General features: G+C 41.7%; 1 protein-coding gene and 1 pseudogene across 3 annotated transcripts; one reads left to right on the forward strand and one right to left on the reverse strand.

The window, feature by feature from the left end:
* Positions 1–6: 6 nt before the first annotated feature.
* cetp (cholesteryl ester transfer protein, plasma) lies at positions 7–13807 on the forward strand. 2 transcript variants are annotated; one of them, XM_085280904.1, is made up of 18 exons: positions 7–140; positions 374–667; positions 1173–1287; positions 1367–1498; positions 3413–3483; positions 4996–5083; positions 5156–5225; positions 5313–5373; positions 7267–7358; positions 7509–7608; positions 8556–8635; positions 9224–9274; positions 9348–9500; positions 9634–9701; positions 11069–11111; positions 11483–11552; positions 12715–12800; positions 12881–13807. In XM_085280904.1, the coding sequence occupies exons 2-18, from the start codon at positions 526–528 to the stop codon at positions 12956–12958; spliced, it is 1500 nt and encodes a 499-aa protein (XP_085137030.1). In that variant the 5' UTR covers positions 7–140; positions 374–525; the 3' UTR covers positions 12959–13807. The 2 variants fall into 2 exon arrangements, with proteins under 2 accessions (XP_085137030.1, XP_085137031.1); XM_085280905.1 differs by having other exon boundaries at positions 25–140; positions 369–667.
* A 178-nt stretch (positions 13808–13985) lies between these two features.
* Positions 13986–15839, reverse strand: LOC146571636 (uncharacterized; annotated as a pseudogene). The gene is made up of 4 exons (XR_014893252.1): positions 15587–15839; positions 15015–15261; positions 14546–14683; positions 13986–14426 (listed from the first exon to the last, which is right to left on the reverse strand). The product of XR_014893252.1 is annotated as an uncharacterized LOC146571636 (transcript).
* Positions 15840–17000: the final 1161 nt, after the last annotated feature.

Raw genomic sequence — 17000 nt, forward strand, 5'->3', positions numbered from 1 at the left:
TACAGGGAGCTCCTGTTTCATTGTGACCCTGCATTTATTCAGGAACGCTGGCCCTGAATGTTAGTCCCCTGATGAGAGGAGGAAAGGCTGGAATCAGAGGCTCCGTGTCCTTTTGCTCACTTTTAAGGCGTCTTTGTGGGGTACGTATGCTGGCAGTGTTGCCTTCTGCTTCTTGTTTTGTCCCAGTTTGAAAAGAAAGGGATGCATTCTTTGTCCCGCTGAAGAGCTCAAAACTCCAGAGTCTGTGCTCATACCTGAGGTGATAGGACAGGTTGGACTTTGATCAGTTTACTTTAACGGGGACAGACCTGAGTCAGTGTTTGTCTTTTCAACGAGTCTGAAGCACAAGACTTGTCTTTCTCTGTCAGCACAGATATCAGGAGCACAGTTTTCCATGTTCCTGATGATCCGTTAGTAAAGCCAGAACCGAGGGAACCAGGATTCACCTGCTGTGCTCCGACAGAACCGTCCACAGGGTTAGACACCTCAGCCAGTTCTCAGAGAGGGAAAACCACCTCATGCACGATGCCCGGCAAAGTCCCGCTGCTGCTGCTGCTGTCGTTGCTGTCCTGGTTCGGCACATCCCACTGCTGCCTGCAGGACCCCGCTTCAGCCTACAGATTCACCGGAGCCGTGTGCAGGCTCACCTACCCTGCTGCTGTCGTGTGTGAGTCTTTTTTTCCTGGAATTTATTTGACTCCATTTATTGATTTTATCTAATCATCCACTCAAGCAGCGACTTTCTGGAACCAAAGAGCAGGAACAGAGTGACGATTTTATTCAAACACATACATTCAGTGAAGTTTCCGGATAGTTTTCCCTGTTTGCAGTGAAATAGCAGCAGCAGCTTTAACATGATTTCATTCAGTTGGTCGTCAGGTGAAGTGCACGTCACATCTATCTGCCACAAACCTCAGTCTGGTTGTGTTAAAGTTTCTTTTCTCCTCACTGATGTTTTAGGGTCTTATGAAGTTCATTCATGTGATTATTGCAATTTGGTGCTAATAAAACAAAAAGATTAAAACATTTAAATGGAAAATAAGACTTGTTTTCAGCCAGTTCTGAAAGTTGTACTTAATGGGAAGTATTCACGTCGGCTCATCTGTCAGATTAGGTCACCACAGATCACAACCCTGTGGTGTTTTAGAGCACACGTGCTTTTATCTTTGCAGTGAATGAGAAAACCACTAAAGTGATCGAGGCGGCTTTTCAACACGCCCGATACCCGAGCATGAAGGGGGAGAAGTCCCTGCTCTTCATTGGAAAGGTCATGTACGGCCTGGACAAGTGAGGAGACACACACACACACTATAAACATATATGTGACACCCATGGTGAAAAAGCGTGTCCGTCCTTCACCGTCCAGTTTGGAGATTCACAACCTGTCGATTGGTCAGAGCGCGTTTGAGCTGCATCCAGGTGAAGGCATCGCCATGGAGATAAGCAATGTGTCTGCAGTGTTCAAGGGCAGCATCCAGTATGGATACGGCAGCTGGCTGTGAGTATGTGTGACCGACAGTGACACACACACACACACACACACACACACACACACACACACACACACACACACACACACCACCATATGATCTGATCTACAGATTCTTAGAGACTACTGCACATCACCTCGCTGAATCATGTTACTGTTTGTCTGATGAGAAGTGTGGATACTGGACTCAGTGATGCTACTGTCAAGTTGTGTTTGGTTGTAGTTTAGCCACATGCTGCACAATTGTTACCTTTAAAACAAGATCAGAGAAGCAACGCTGCTAATTTAAACCATAAAAAATCCAAATCCACGTTCGCATTAGAGAGTGTGGAGCAGGGAAATTATTTTACTGCTATTGTTAAATAATTGTCATCATTACCATTGCATTAATAATATAATCTGGAGTTTATATTGCATTCAGGGGTTAAACAGTGTCTCTTTCAGAAAGACTGAGTTGCAGGCTGACAGGAAGTTGTATGCAGAAGTGAAAGCAGGAAGTTATTTTGAGCAGCAGGCTAAGACGAGGCTTTAACAATGTAACAGATAGCTTTAAGAAGGCTTTAAGGTTTTATGCATACAGGTATTAAATTAACTTTGTATTCCAGGTGCAGTTATAACTATTTTATACATATTGCATATCTGTGCTTATTTGAGTTGATGTTCAGGTTCTTTAAAGGTCTTAAGCTTCATCTAGTGAGAGTGTCTAGATGATCCATGCTGAGGGAAAACTAGAACATAGAAGGAATTGCAATACATGCTTACAAAACACTTATATATCAGATCATTTTATATTAAGGTTTTAGTAGAGGTTCTTGGTTAAAACATTTATTTAGTAGAAGACAGACACATAGTCTCAGTGAGCCTCTGTCCTGGTGAAAGGTCAGAAGTGCAACAGGTGAATTGAGAAAGAGCATGTGAGGTCGTGACACACACACATGAGTTAGATTTATTTAGAGGAGAGAGAGGTTACTCATGTCTGGCTGTAACTGCAAAAGTGTCTCGGTAAAAGAGGAACCGTTCCTTGTTGTCTCGGCAAGAAAGAGGAACAAGACAAGAACTGAAAGGTAGACAGGAAGGGCCAGCCATGAAAATAGAAGATGATCTTCTGGGTTAAAAGTCTGATCTATGTATAAAATGTATCTGTGACGCATGAAGGGGCGTCAGTAAATCAAACCCTGATGCTATAAAATATCTGTTCATGCTTTGATTAAGTCGAGGACTACTGGCTGTCTGCGTACAGAGTGTCTTCCCACACGTGTGTAGTCATTAAAATCATTGTTGGACCAAGATCCTCTGGACCATGAGTGGTTTGTACTCTCCCTCCTCAATTTTGAACCTTAACAAGAGCAGCCCTGGTTTTGCTCAAAACAGGTTATAGTTTTAACACGGGTCTCTATGGAGACCGACTTTCTTTCATGCTAATGCTCTTCATACTCCAATGCGCCCAAAACTTCCAATTTAATTTGAATGAATGAGTCTTCACTTTGGAATCAATGATTATTTCTCAGTAATACGACCACAGCAGCGATCTGATGTCATTTCCTCCTGTAGTTTTGTTTTCAGGGCTTTAGAAATGATTCAGTTCAACGATGACTGAAAGTCGAGCAGTTTTTCTTTGTTTGGTGGTTTTTGAAACTTTGACACAGAGTTTAAATGTCAAATAGCAGCAACATGGCTGACTAGCTGGGATAGCTTTGTTGCAGTTTGAGTCTGATGGGAAAACCACTGCACTAATACTTTGTTTTTAGCATAGGTAGATGGACTTTTGTGCATTTTGTGGGTGTTTTTAAACATTTTTTAGTTGAATTACATTATTTTCAGCGACTGGGCGATTACTAATTCTCAGGCAGTGAGGATTAGTAATCCCTCCTGTTTCCTGTGATCTTTGACCTTACTCTCATTTGTATTTTTCTTTTTCTTTAGTGTTAACTTCGGACATTCAGTTGACTTTGAGATTGACTCTCAGATTGATCTTGGAATCAACCCCAAACTTTGTAAGTACATCATGTACCAGTTTGTTTGACCTCTCAACAAGCCACCCCATCAGCAGTCACCGTTCCTGGGTTAGGTTTGTGTTTTGTTCCACATTCATCTTGGTAGTTTTTTCCATTTTTTGATGCTTTACGTTCTAGCTCCATTAATGTATTCAAAGCTTTCAGAATGTATCAGGACTGAACATAAAAACATACAATGATCACATAAAACTCAGTGGATTGTTAAGGTTTAGTAAAACAAAAAAAGGGCATAATGAGAGGTCAGAGGAGAATGGCGAGCCTGCTTTGAACTGACAGGGTGGCAGCAGTTGTTACAAGTTCTAACCAAGCTGTGCAGAAGAGCCTCTCTGAACCTGAAGCAGATGTGCTACAGCAGCAGAAGACCACACTGGATGTCTTCCTGTCAGCTAAGAACAGGAAACTGAGGGGACAGTTCATACAGGCTCACCTAAACTAGACAACAGAAGACTGGAGCCTCCATTTCTCCTGCAACATTCAGATGTCAGTGTCAGAATTTGCCATAAACCACATGGATCCATCCTGCCTTGCATCAGGGATTCAGGCTTGTGGTGCTGTTGCTGTAATGGCACATGTAAGTAGCCACTGAGCATTGTTACCTGAGTGTTCCTGCTGACCGTGCCCATCACAGTGCAGCCATCCGTTGACGCCTGCTTCCAGAAGGAAAACCATGTCACATCACAAAGCTGAAATAATCGCACACTGGTTTCTTAATAAACATGATGATGACTTCACTCTACGGCCTCCACGGTCACCTGGTCTCAGTCCTGAAGAGCACCTTTGGGATGTGGTGGGATGGGAGATTATCATCTCGGATGTGCAGTAACTGTCCGCATGGACCGAGTGAACGTTTCCAGTACCTTTTTGAAGGTGCTGGCAGTTCTGATGGTGAAAGGAGATCCAGTCTGACACAAGCAGGGTCTACTTTATAACATGTAAGATTATTTCCACTTAAACAAACATGTGTGCCTTTAGTATGGGAAGAAACCCATGAAGGAACAGCAGACGCATGCCCTGGTATCTTGGACGGCTACACCAAAACTAAAAATCTAGCAAAAGGCTGCCCCCTGGTGGTGAAAGTTTTAGTTATTTTTTTGAAGAGGTTGATTGAGTGAAGTACAAACTCAGTCTAACTGCGCCGCTGCACAAATATTGCAGGGATTTAACGTGTGTCGTTTGTGTTGCAGCTTGTCAGCCTTATGTTTGTTTTCCATTAATACTTTACATCTGTATTGTATTTCACACTGTGTTATTAGTAGCATTTTACTTTTCCTCCACAGAAAACTGCAGTAACTCCCAAGAGCAACCATGTTTGTGTATTTTATAATAATAATAATAATAATAATACAGTGAAAGTTTGATGTCATCATCCACCATCTTAAAATGTGGCTGCTAGTGTAGCATGTGGCGGTCTCTTTTGTTCCAGCTGACACACAATGAAGCATCATATAAACACTGACTAGCTATCCTCTGTCACCTGTGTGTCCCCGTCAGACTGCGGTGATGGAAAGGTAGCAGCAGACACAGCAGACTGTTACTTGAACTTTCACAAGCTGCGTCTGCACCTGCAGGGAGACAAAGAGTAAGTAACAGAAGTGGGAATGAAGCATCTGCATGAATCTCAGTGTCTGACTGTCAACATTTTTGTGGTCAGGCCGAACTGGCTGAAGAAGCTCTTCACCGACTTCATCACGCTTACTGTCAAGCTGGTCATCAAGGGACAGGTGAGGGCGACAGAGACAAACCTATGATGTGCACAACAATGATTTTTGAGAAGAATAAAGCAGTGACAGGTGTCTTCTCAAATACAGATCTGTAAGGAAATCAACAAGGCGGCAAATATACTGGCTGACTTCATACAGGACACGGCAGGTACGCGAAGACCTGAAGGAAGTGTTTGAAATCTAGAATTAAAATCACTTTCCTTTCCTTAACCCTTTAAGACCTACCATAGAACCAAGTCCGCCAGAGCTTGTATTATATTTGTACATGCTGTGGAGCCATTTTTGGGAGCATTTCAAGTTGATATACATCAATACAACAATTATAGCCCAGATTTTAATAATATGTCTGCATTAAGTGCATAGTAATTACATAAATTGCAAAAAAGTGCAATAAACTACAAAAAAATTGAAAATCGCTTTTGTTTTTTTAACATATATTTCTAGTTAGAGAAATTTAAGAGGCTTATCCCTCAAAACAAAATAGTTTCCCACCACAGGAAATTTATTTTGAGTGTCTTCATAGTTTTATTTTTGAAATACACCAATTTTTATATACTGCAGGAAAAATGAAAATAAATATTATAATGCAGATTTGCAAAAAACAGCATGTGCATCAAAATAAACTATTTCCAGCAGTGCAATATGAGTCCTAAGCATCCCAGAAACGAAACAGAAAGTCATAAAGTCAAACATAACTTTTAAAAACACCAGTATAGGCTCATGAGGCCCTGATAGTAAAAAAACTACATTTCCGCTAAAATGACGTCACTCCCGGTTTCGGGCAGGTCATGGCGGACATGCAAAAGTTCGCGCTGACGTCTATTCCAACGTAGGAAGTGTTACAAACAGCTGATCGGAGAGGCAAAGCGTGTTTCTAGAATATTATGTTTTTGTTGCTGCAAGTGGTTTTTATGCAATTTTTGCAAAGCTTTATGTGGAAGGAAACTGTGACCTAGCACAAGCTGATGGCATAAGATGTAAGTACAACTCCTCCGGTTTCATATGCAAAAAAAAATTATTGCGCTAGCTTACACGGTTGCAGAGCTACTGGGATTTAAAAGTAGCCCGCTCCGACCGGTTTTAAAAGGTTAAGCGTCTGTTTCTGCACAAGCTTATTATTGGCACCAAATAATCTCCCATGAACGATGTCTTAGCACATATTTAATAGAAATGCTAAAACATAGTGTGACTCTTACTTCTCGGCGGGTGTTTGAGTTGCACGGTGCTCCTGCGGCGGTCTTTTGATTTTGAGGTTTTCAGCTCTTGTTCTTGTTGGATTAAGGTCAGCGTAGAGCTCTTGAGAAAAGCCCGGCTCCTGCTATGTTTGTCGTTTCTTTGTATCGTTTGTCGCTTCCAGCTCGTCATAAACTGACAGTTTTCCAGGACATGTTGGACTACCAATCATGGAGGGCAGTGTGGATGTAAATGTGTGAAACAGCCTGCATACAAATGTTCTCTACTGCCGTGGTGTCTGAAGACTGTGGTCTTAACCTTCTGACTATACAGACAGACGAGGTGCAGTGAGGAATTAGTCCTGTCAAACTGCCTCCTTTTTTATCTGTTTGAAATCGACGCTAAGGGAGTGCACATTAAAATAAGACAGGAAGACGAACTCTTTGAAGCTGAAATTGATGTTTTGCTCCAGAATTCTTCAAAAAATTAGATTTCATTGGATTTTGAACAGATATTTAAGACAATGAAGCAGCTGTGTCTTGATTTTGTACAGCGTCAGTTTTCATGTTATGGATTATTTTTTCTCAGTGGTGGCGAGTCATTGCTCAACTTCTTCTCCTGTCGTCCCTGGTCATACACGCCAAGGAGAATAGACTTCTTTAAGTTATCACTGCACATGTTCAAAGCAACAGAAAGTGGGAAAAATGCTTCACTTTCCACAGTTTCCTATAAATGCGTGCAGGCGTGCCAGCAACACTTCAAAGGAACAACATATGATTGTTTCAGTGAGATACCAGAGAAATCAGGTCTTTGGCCTTTTATGTGATCGACCACTTTTTGAAGTTTTCTATTTTATCCATGTGTGCAGAGCAGTTCCTCACTGATGGAGACATCAGTGTGGACATCGGTATCGCTGCTGCTCCGGTCATCACAGCAAACTACATTGAATCATACCACAAGGTAAATGATGACTTTAGATACATAGTTGAATACACAGCAGTGCTGGATCTCCTTTAAATAGTGCAATGTGCAGTAATTCTTCAGTACTGGAGGACACGTAGGGGTCTAATAATGATCTCGTTGGTCACTGTGGGGCTCCATCTCTCCCAGGGACTGACCAAGTACAACAACAAGGTTGCTGTCATCAATGAATCGGTTTTCCAGCCGAGTCACCTGACTGAAGACAGGATGATCTACTTTTGGATTTCAGGTTAGCAGCAGACGCTGTGTTTATCTTGTGTATTTTATTTTCCAGGTAATTTACACCTTTGTGAAGTGAAATTCCACCAGGTACTATAGAAGGCAATGACCACGCTCCCCGTTTCTGTCTTCTCTATCCCCTCACCCCCACCAGTCACAGCAGAGGGGTGGCCCTCTGTGAGCTCGGTCCTCCTGGAGGTTGTTTAAAGGGAGTTCTTCCTCCCCACTGTTGCCAAGTCCTTGTTAATATTGGATCATCCACTTGTTGGGGCTTTACAAGTTTCAGATTAATTTGTAGCTTTGGAAGTCTGCCACAAAAGAAAGAAACATGAAAAACAGCATGTATGTTGGTTAACACATAGACATGCTCAAGACGGCCTGCTGGAGTTCAGTCTGAGCTTCAGAATGGGGCTTGAGTGGCTGTAAACGTGGAGTGTTTTTGGAGCCAGACGAACTGTCGGAGTATTTCAGAAGCTGCTGATCTGCTGGGATTTTCCCACACAAACATCTCTGGGTTCACAGAAAATGGTCTGAAAAAGAAGAATATCCAGAGAGAGGAGCAGCAGAAACTGAAATAAGCCCAAGTTAGAACCAATGGATGTAGAAGAGCGTCTCTGAACCTTAAACCAAAATCAGCAGAAGACTCCTCCAGGTGTCACATCTGTTCAAGAACAGGAAACCGAGGCTTCAAATCACCACACAAGACTGGAACCTGAAATTGGAACATTTCTCCTCAAAGCCGTCAAGTCAAGACACTGAGCCAAAAGAGTGTCGAGGTTATGTAGCTGAAACACTGAAACCAGATAAAGGATGATCAAACTGTGTCCCATCCATGCTCTTTAACATTCACAGGTTTATTTGTACAAAAATAAAATAAAAACAATTTTATTTAAATATATTGAAAAACATTTATTTGTACGTGGAAAGCTATTAATGCAAATGTTGTTTTGGCTGCAGACCAGTTCTTAAACCCGATGCTCAAAGCTGCTCACCAAGATGGCCGCTTTCAGCTCAATGTCTCTGGAGAAGAGCTCACCGTAAGTACTTCAGCCTGACCTAAAAGCTCCAAGTCAGACATTTGTGGTATCTTCTTGCTCGATCTGGGATCAGATGTTTGAACTTGCCTGCTTCCTAATTTCCTATTTTTTGTATGTTTGTCACATTTAAATGTTCAGATCATCAAACAAATTTTTCATTCACCACAGCAAGTCCTCCAGGTCCGGGGCAGCAGACCATCACGCTCACCATATTTTACTGTTGGTATGATGTTCCTTTTCTGAACTACTGCGTTACCTTTACGCCAGATGTAACGGGACACACACCTTACAAAAAGTTTAACTCTGGTCTCGTCGGTCCACAGACGAGCCTTTATGTTCCTTTGCTCAGCAGTGGTTTTCATCTTGGTCTACGCCACCATGCAGGTCCTATTGGAGGAAGACTTTAACTTTGTTTACCCCTTAATAAAAAACACCTTTATTTAGAAATGTGTTATGTTTATCTAATATTTAAATTTGTGTGATCATCTGAAACATTTAAGTGTGACAAACATACACAAATATGAAGTCAGGAGGGGCAAACACGTTTTCACACCACTGTACATGTTTGAGTCTTGAATATCATTTCAGACGCTCCTCAGGACAAACCTCTCTACTGCCATGCCTGAGCTTATTAGGAAGGTAGGAGTGAAAGCTGCATATAATATATACTTTCTGAGATGGGACGTAAAGCATTTTGTGTTTTTGTGTTCAGTGTCTGCTGGATGCAGCTTCCCCAGAGTTAAGACTGTGGAGTTCATCTGTTCCACATTTGAACAGTTCCACCTCGGGAACCACAGTTTGGGTGCAGGCATCTGGACGGCTCCACTGTGAGGGCCAAGGCACACCAGTACTCTTCTTTCAGACGGTACCAGCTGCCTTTTCCTATACTGAGACAAACTGGGAAACACTTCTAATTCTCAGTATTGACACATTGCGTCTGTGCAGTGAATAAGAAAGCCATGAATTACAAAGTCTTGATCTTTGTGTTTGATGTGTAGGACATGGCCGTAGACATCACAACTTCCTATGTTAACAAGAAAGTCCTCCTGCAAGGTCATCCAACAGAGTAAGACTGGTTGACTCATATTTTTGAACACCTTGACTGATGACCCAGTTTGGTCCCGGCGGCAGCTGTGGCCTAACATTTGGCTCTAGAATGCTTTGGTGTACAGAGGAGCTCGTGCATGAGGTGTTTGGTTTCCTCCAAACGTGGTCCTGAGCATGATGGACGAACATCTCCACTTTGGTCTCGTGTGTCCAAAGCACATTGTTCCAGAGATCTTGTGCTCGTGGGTAATTTCTCTGAGCTTTGCACAGTCTGACCTTTGCTGGGACTTCCACTCCTGGAAAGATTGGGCTTTAATTTTCATTTTTTTACGTTTTTGCTAAGTGAATATTCAGACAGTGTAATGTGGTTGAATGTGTAACACACTGTGTTTTATACAATGACCCCAATAACAAGTTGGTGATCTTGGTATCAAAACAAACTAGTTCAGAGTCTAGTGTAAAGGCAAAGGTGTTGATCTTAGGCTGCGTTCACACTGCAGGCGAAAGCGCATCAAATCCGACTTCTTTGACCCTCTGCGACCATCTATCCCATCATGGTGTGACAGTGTGAACGGCACAAATCCGATATTTTCAAATCCGATCTGGGTCACTTTCGTATGTGGTGCTGAATCCGATAGATATCCGATGTTTTAGAAAGCGACTGCTGTGTGAACGGTCATGTCGCATTAAATCCATCTTTTACGTCACTGAGAGAAGACAGACGCCAACTATCAGCGCCGGAGAAGACGACGTGAACGCTTCCTGTCCATCCAGTGAAACTGCTGAGAAGACAACGTTGGAGAAACGTGAACATTTTCTTTGTTCTGTATAACCTGCAGATTCTGACAGAAATCTGCAACTATCCTTTGAAGCAGCGCTCCTCTCAAACAGCAATGAGGATCATTATTAGGTTATTTACATCATTATGTAAATAACAAAATAACTTACAGCAAAAATTGGGAAACGTAAAGTCCGAAGTCTTTATATTAAGGCCATCAGTCAAACAATACTGTTGCTCTGGGTCTAAACAGAGCGCGTTGTGTGTGACGTCTTCTTTTGCGCATGCGGCGCTTTGAGCGTTCACACTAGAGCACGTTTGCTGTCGCATTTTATTTGTAGTGTGAACGAGCAGACAAAAATCTGAATTGAGCATTAAGACCTGCAGAGTGAACGTAGCCTTAGTCTGTTGCTTGGAGAAAAGATTTAAAAGGAACTCCAAAGGCTCACCTGTGCTGTCTGACTTCTACTTTTACTGTTCTCACCTAAGTGTAAGGATGTAAGTGTTAGACTCTGATATCTGATATAAAACTTATCTGCAGATGTAACTTCGGTCAGTTTGTCCTGTTCGTCTACGCCTGTGTGTGATTGTGATCCTCTTTCATTTAGGATCTCAGCATTCAGAGCTGAGCTGCCGTTACAGGATCAGCAGGTAGGCAGTCAGAGTAATACGAGTGCTTTTAACCTGCTCCATTTCCTTTATTTTGGATATTGTGGTGCGGTTGTGCTAATTTTGTACCTTTGACATCCTTTATAGAGCTGCTGTCAAACAACACGTCAAACTTTATGCTTTAAAAAATTCAATCACTGCTGAAAAAGTAATTTTCATGAATTCACCCTGAAAGCACTACACACGTTAAAGTGTTATTTTAGATGTATGACAAGCTGCACAGATTTGTACATTATTACTGAACTGTTAAGTGTGAATAATTCAGTCTTTCTTCAGATTATTTAATTCCCAGTTAAACTGAACATTTCCATTTCTGGTTAGACTTCATCGGTAACCTTTCCCTTTCTTTCTAGCGACATGATGAAGCACTCGAGTTCCTAAAGGAAGCTGTGGTGAAAGTTGGAACTCCCAAAGTCCTGTCTGGTAAGAAACACAGCGCCTCAGCTCCGTCCTCAAACCTTTCACATTATTATAAAGCTTTCCTAAAGTCTATAAGACTGCATGAGTTTTATCATTACTACGCCTCTCTGCCAGACACTTATGAAAGCACTTGTTGATTTACCATCAAACAGCTGATCCAGTGCTTCAGCTTGAATGATTCTTCAAAGTGAACATAATCACTGCATGTATAAAGGCTCATTTACACCATTTCGCTCTCAAAAACAGGTCAGTAAGTGAAGCTGGATCAGCGTTGACAAAAGTGTAGACTTTCTTTACGAAATTACAGAACTCTGTGTTACAAATACTCCTGTAAAAAGTTTAAGCACTAAATAACTTCTATACTCCAGTAAAAGTAAAACCGTGCAGCCTCAGAAATATAGTTAGAAAGTAAAGAGTAGCGAATTCTACTCACCACTTTTGTAAAAAGGTAACTGAACCTTTTGCTATGTTAATATAATAGGAAACAATATTAGTCCAATCTAAGTTCTAATTGTCACGAAAGCTTCAGTCTGTCATGTCGGACACGTGCAGTGAAGGAGAATTTCATCAAAACAACTATTTTCTGTTGCCTACATTTTTTCAAAGTACTTCTTGGTCCTGTCATTAGTCAGCTGGCATTAATGAATCTAATAGCACAAATCAACCTGGTGACGTAACCTTGTGTACTGACAGAAGATGGTGCTAGACACTTTCTAAAAACTTGAAGCACTTCTTCCTTAACCTCCTAAGACATGAACTCTTCCACGACAGCATTTTTAATTTCTCTTTGCTATTTGGGCTGATTGGGGCCCGATGAATGTAAAAACAAAGAATTACCTGATTTTATTTTTTTACCTGATTTTTGTTTCTAAGAAAAATCAGAGCCACTTATGAGGATATTCGTTTAAATTTTCGATAGAACAGTAGCAGTATAATGTCCTCGTAAGTGGATATCAGGCCCTTGTAGAGCAAAATTGAGTATTTTGGTCTAAATAACCTGAAGTGTGATGTCCACATATGTGGACGCAGGTGCTAGAAGGTTAAATCCAGCTTCACAGCCGGTGTTACATCTGTGTCAGAGAGCGAGAGCAGATGGTGTAAATAAGCCTTTGTACAGTTAGTGTGTCATTTCCACTCTGAAGGATGCTTTTGTGGTTTGTTCCAGTTCTGGGAGTTGAGCTAACCAGGCTTCTGGACAAACAGGGATTGTACCAGTTTGATCTCTTTAACCCTGAGGTGCTTCCCCGGGACGTGAGTCTTCTCCTTCCTCTCTTTCTGCATGTGTTGTATCCCTGCATTCTCACAGCTTCTGCCTCTTATCTCTGCTGCAGGGCTTTGTGGTGATTCAGATGGATTTTGGTTTCCCTCATCACCTTCTGGTCGAGTTTCTCAAGAGGACACTTCAGTAACCTTTAAATGTCCGACCCGAGAGTGTGTTTTAATCTGAAAACTCAGCTAGGACTGATGTGAGTCAGAACATGCTTCTGTCAGTTAGTTGGTGAACATTTTGTTTGTTGTCGTTTGATTAAAATTAAATACCATGTAAAAGCTTCTGCAGGTGATGTACAGTCAGTAAAGATTACCACAATTATTGTGAGACTTTGCCTCACCTGATTGTGTGAGTTATTGAGATCAACACAAGGTGTGAGTGAAAGAAGGCGTCCACGTCCACTGTGAACGACCATCCTTGAACAGAGGAGCTGGCTTACACCTGTCTGCACCTATAATCTAGTTTTGAGATCCTCTCCTAGACGCCTTATCGCCCACTCACAGCTTTGACAAATGCCCAGCTGGGACAAGCACATTTACTCAGGGCTTTGATGATGTGGTGTTCTTCTGTTTCCCTGACGGCTGTATCTGTGGGGATGGTGTTCACTCTGTGCTGGAGCGTCCTGTAGCATACGAATGTTTATTTTCACACTGACGTTTGAGACACTCTGATAAACATAATCACAGGAATCTGTTATTCTGTCTGGAAACAGGAGTGGAGGATTTCACGAGGATGAAAATATACAGTTATTAACTGTTTTATATATTTTGTTTGTTTTGTGCCTGTAAAGTTTAGTTTTGCTTTGTGGACAGTCGTTGTTTGAGAGATGCTGTAGAAGGACAGAATACCTGCACCGTGATCCAAGTACACTCGTAAAGGACTGACCCTCAGACAGGAGTTTGGATGTTTTACTAGTGTATGTTTGTCATAATCTAATGCCCAAGATTGTTCATTAAAACTCATTCATATGCTGAATAACGTGCTTTGTTGGTTAGCGTTCTCTTACAAAGTTTAATAACTCCTGTCCCCTGGTCTGATAGTAGAAACATTTGTTTGGGCTGTAGCTTCACCTCTTAAAACACAATTTAATGGGATATTCTTTACTGACATCTGAACACAGAAACATGTTTTCAGTGCAAGAAATTCACAGAAGCAGTTTTAGTGAAGCTTTTTTATTCCAGCTTTCAGACAGCAGTCACACAGCCTTGGAATCCTTTACCCACATTTTTTCTTATATCAACTACAACAGAGTTTACGTTTAGTAAACTTATACAAGTATAAAAAAATACTTTATAGGTCAGATTTGTGGGTTTTATTGAGATGTGTTTCTCTCCATTTTAGACCTCTTTCAGCAGAAGGCCATAAGGACGGATGGCCCGTTTCACCATCTCCTGTTCTTTTTCCACCGGTAAATCAGCTGAGACGCGAACCAGCCAGTATTTACCGTCGTAGTGTTTCTCTCTATAATCTGGGTTGATCCGATTCTGCAGAATCACGTTGTAGTTCTTGCCATTATGAGCGGAGGTGAATATTCTGGAATAATGGATGGCCTCGTTGATGTAAGGAGTGGAATAAATCCCTCTGCCGTAGAATTGACCCGGGCCCGGCTGTTAAATAAAAGTGAAACATAATTTACATTTACAGCTACAATTTACTCTGGGCTAACCAGTAACACAGTTTTATTGGAGACAATAATGCACTAACAGTAGTAATAATAAAATTGAACCTTGTAGAATCCTTCGATGATGCCCTCAGCACCTTCCTTTGACGTCCCGTGGTAGGACACGGGCCACTCCCCCGGCACTGACTGGGTGCTCCGGTACTGGGTTCCGAGCCATGCATTTCCATCATACTTGTCCAGGACCTAAAACATTTTCGTAAAATAAAAAAGTGACTTTAAAAAAACGGAACAGCTTTGCAAAGTTTGGAGCGTTCAGGTGCAAAACTCAGAACAAAACCATTGATCACCGTTGATGAATAAAGGAGCAAAAGCTATTAAAGCATGTTACTTTCTCCACAGGCGCCAGCGCTGAGGTGAGCTTTACGACTGGTGCTAAACTGGATGAACTGAGGGACTATGTTACTGATTTAGCATTACTGACGAATACTGTGATATATTTGATAATATCGATGATGACTGCCCAGATCTTTTACTGTGTAATGTAGTAGTACTGAAGTCAGTCATCTGTGTTTACCTTGATGGCAAAGCGTTGCCAACCACATGGACGTTCATACACCTCTCCACCTCTGCAATAGGTCTCTGTGTCTCTCAGCCCAGTGAAGTCGAAGTCAAACTTGCGGTCAAAGAATTCATCCTGATCGATGATATAAGTCTCTCCCCCTCTTGTCCTTTCATCAAATGTCAAGCTGGTGAAGCTTTCAGAAAGCTCTCCACCTTGGAGAACACTTTGAATCCTGGCAAAGTTGCTTCTTGACAGTGGGCTGTAAGTTAGCAGAAAAGGATGCAGGTTCAAAGCAGATTAGCTATTTCTTCATGTTATCCTCAACAGGCTGCTTTCTGTTATAGAGGTTAACAATCTCTAGGTGAAATTAATCTTTCTTAAATTAAGACTAAAAATCGAGACTCAGGGGTAGTTTAAATTTAATCCAGCATACGATGAACAATGTCGAAATTTGAATTAAAAAATAACAAACACTTAAGGTCCTAAGTCTCTACCTAGACCACTAAATAAAAAGACTAAATACATAAAGATAAAACCTGCATTCAGTTTTGATGACTAACAAGAGTGACATCAATCATATTTACCAGGTTTGATCGCCACCCAAGACCGCAGAAATGAGCTGGTTTGCAGACAGAGTTGGTGCTGCAGAACTGGAAGAGGCCAAGCCTTGGAAAGCTACACTGCGTGCTCCGGATCTGAAGTTACTTTTGCATTGCAGATTACATCCAACGCTTCAAGTGCTACCTCTCTGTCAATCATCTTGAATTGGTGTCTTTAAGCTGCAGCTGCTCACTTCTTCCTACAAATGCTCTGGCCTATGTGAAAACAGAGCTCATATTTATAACACCTACTGAGTGATGCTTTAAAAAAGAAAAAAAGCAGGACATAATATTTTCCTCGTGAGACTAACGTCACTTCTCAGGAAGCCTAACGGACAAAGCTCGTGTCGTAACTCGAAGCCAAACCGTGAGAAGCCTCAATGTTGCATCAGGCCGCCATCAGTTAGGCTTTAACTGACAAAGGTGTGTCGTAACAGTTGGCATCCTTATCACTCATCATCCTTTGTCCATTATATCCACTTTGCCTCTCCCTCACATGAGCAATCTTGTCACATTCTGGCGAGGGCAGACTGTATGAATTGATGAGAAGGACCCAAAATGCAGACACAAAGAACGTGGAAGAAAACTTGAATATTAACAAAAAGCGAGCCGTTAAATAAGGCTGGTAAAAAAGGTACAAAGAAAGGGCAAACTGAAGTAAACTAACATCAACCTAAACTGGGAGAACTAAATAAACAACAAGAAGAACCTAGACATGAACCATGCCATGGAAAACGTGGCATGAACAACAAACAACTTGACAAGGAATGAACAGAAACACACAGACTAAATACACACAAGGGTGATTAGGGGAAGTGGGAACACACGGGGAAAGAGCGGACACTGGTCTGACATAACGAGACAAAGGAAGCAAAGCTGACTATACTGACATAGGACACAGACCTTCAAAATCCTGCTCCTTCCATCTAAAATCTCTGTTTGTAACCGATTTAAAGAACTGCAGCACAAAATTTTGCACAATGTGTAGATTTCTCCGTATATTTATAGTAAGTATAATATGGGAACATCTCCAAACTGTCTCAAGTGTAAGGTCAGAGTGGGCACTAGATTCCACTGCTTGTGGGAATGTGCTATTATCTAGTCACTTTGGAAAGAGGTCTGTGCCAATGTTAGTACAGCCATTGGTCATCAGGTGACAGAAAACCCATTAATGTGTATATTGGGATATATTCCTGTCTCACTGGTACAACATGAGCATGTAATTCAGTCACTGTTAATGTTGGCCAGGAAAACCATTGTGTTGAGATGGGTGGGGGCTGAGCCTCCCTCCATTCCTCTATGGAAGTCGCTCGTCATTGAAGTTATGACTCTGATCAGGCTGGGACATTATGTTGATGGGAGCTCCCGAATTTTTGTGGACAAATGGAAGAAACCACTG

Source organism: Mchenga conophoros, linkage group LG7, assembly GCF_057382185.1.
Source record: "Mchenga conophoros isolate Kocher_MC1m ecotype Shallow Benthic linkage group LG7, M_conophoros_male_GT1.1, whole genome shotgun sequence".
NCBI lineage: Eukaryota > Metazoa > Chordata > Actinopteri > Cichliformes > Cichlidae > Mchenga > Mchenga conophoros.

Bases quoted from the DNA above. Each gene is read 5' to 3' on its own strand.
- cetp (XM_085280904.1), top strand. From the start codon at position 526: ATGCCCGGCAAAGTCCCGCTGCTGCTGCTGCTGTCGTTGCTGTCCTGG. The intron at 1,288-1,366 runs GTGAGGAGACAC...TTCACCGTCCAG, and splicing joins GTCATGTACGGCCTGGACAA to TTTGGAGATTCACAACCTGT. The intron at 8,636-9,223 runs GTAAGTACTTCA...ATATCATTTCAG, and splicing joins TCTCTGGAGAAGAGCTCACC to ACGCTCCTCAGGACAAACCT.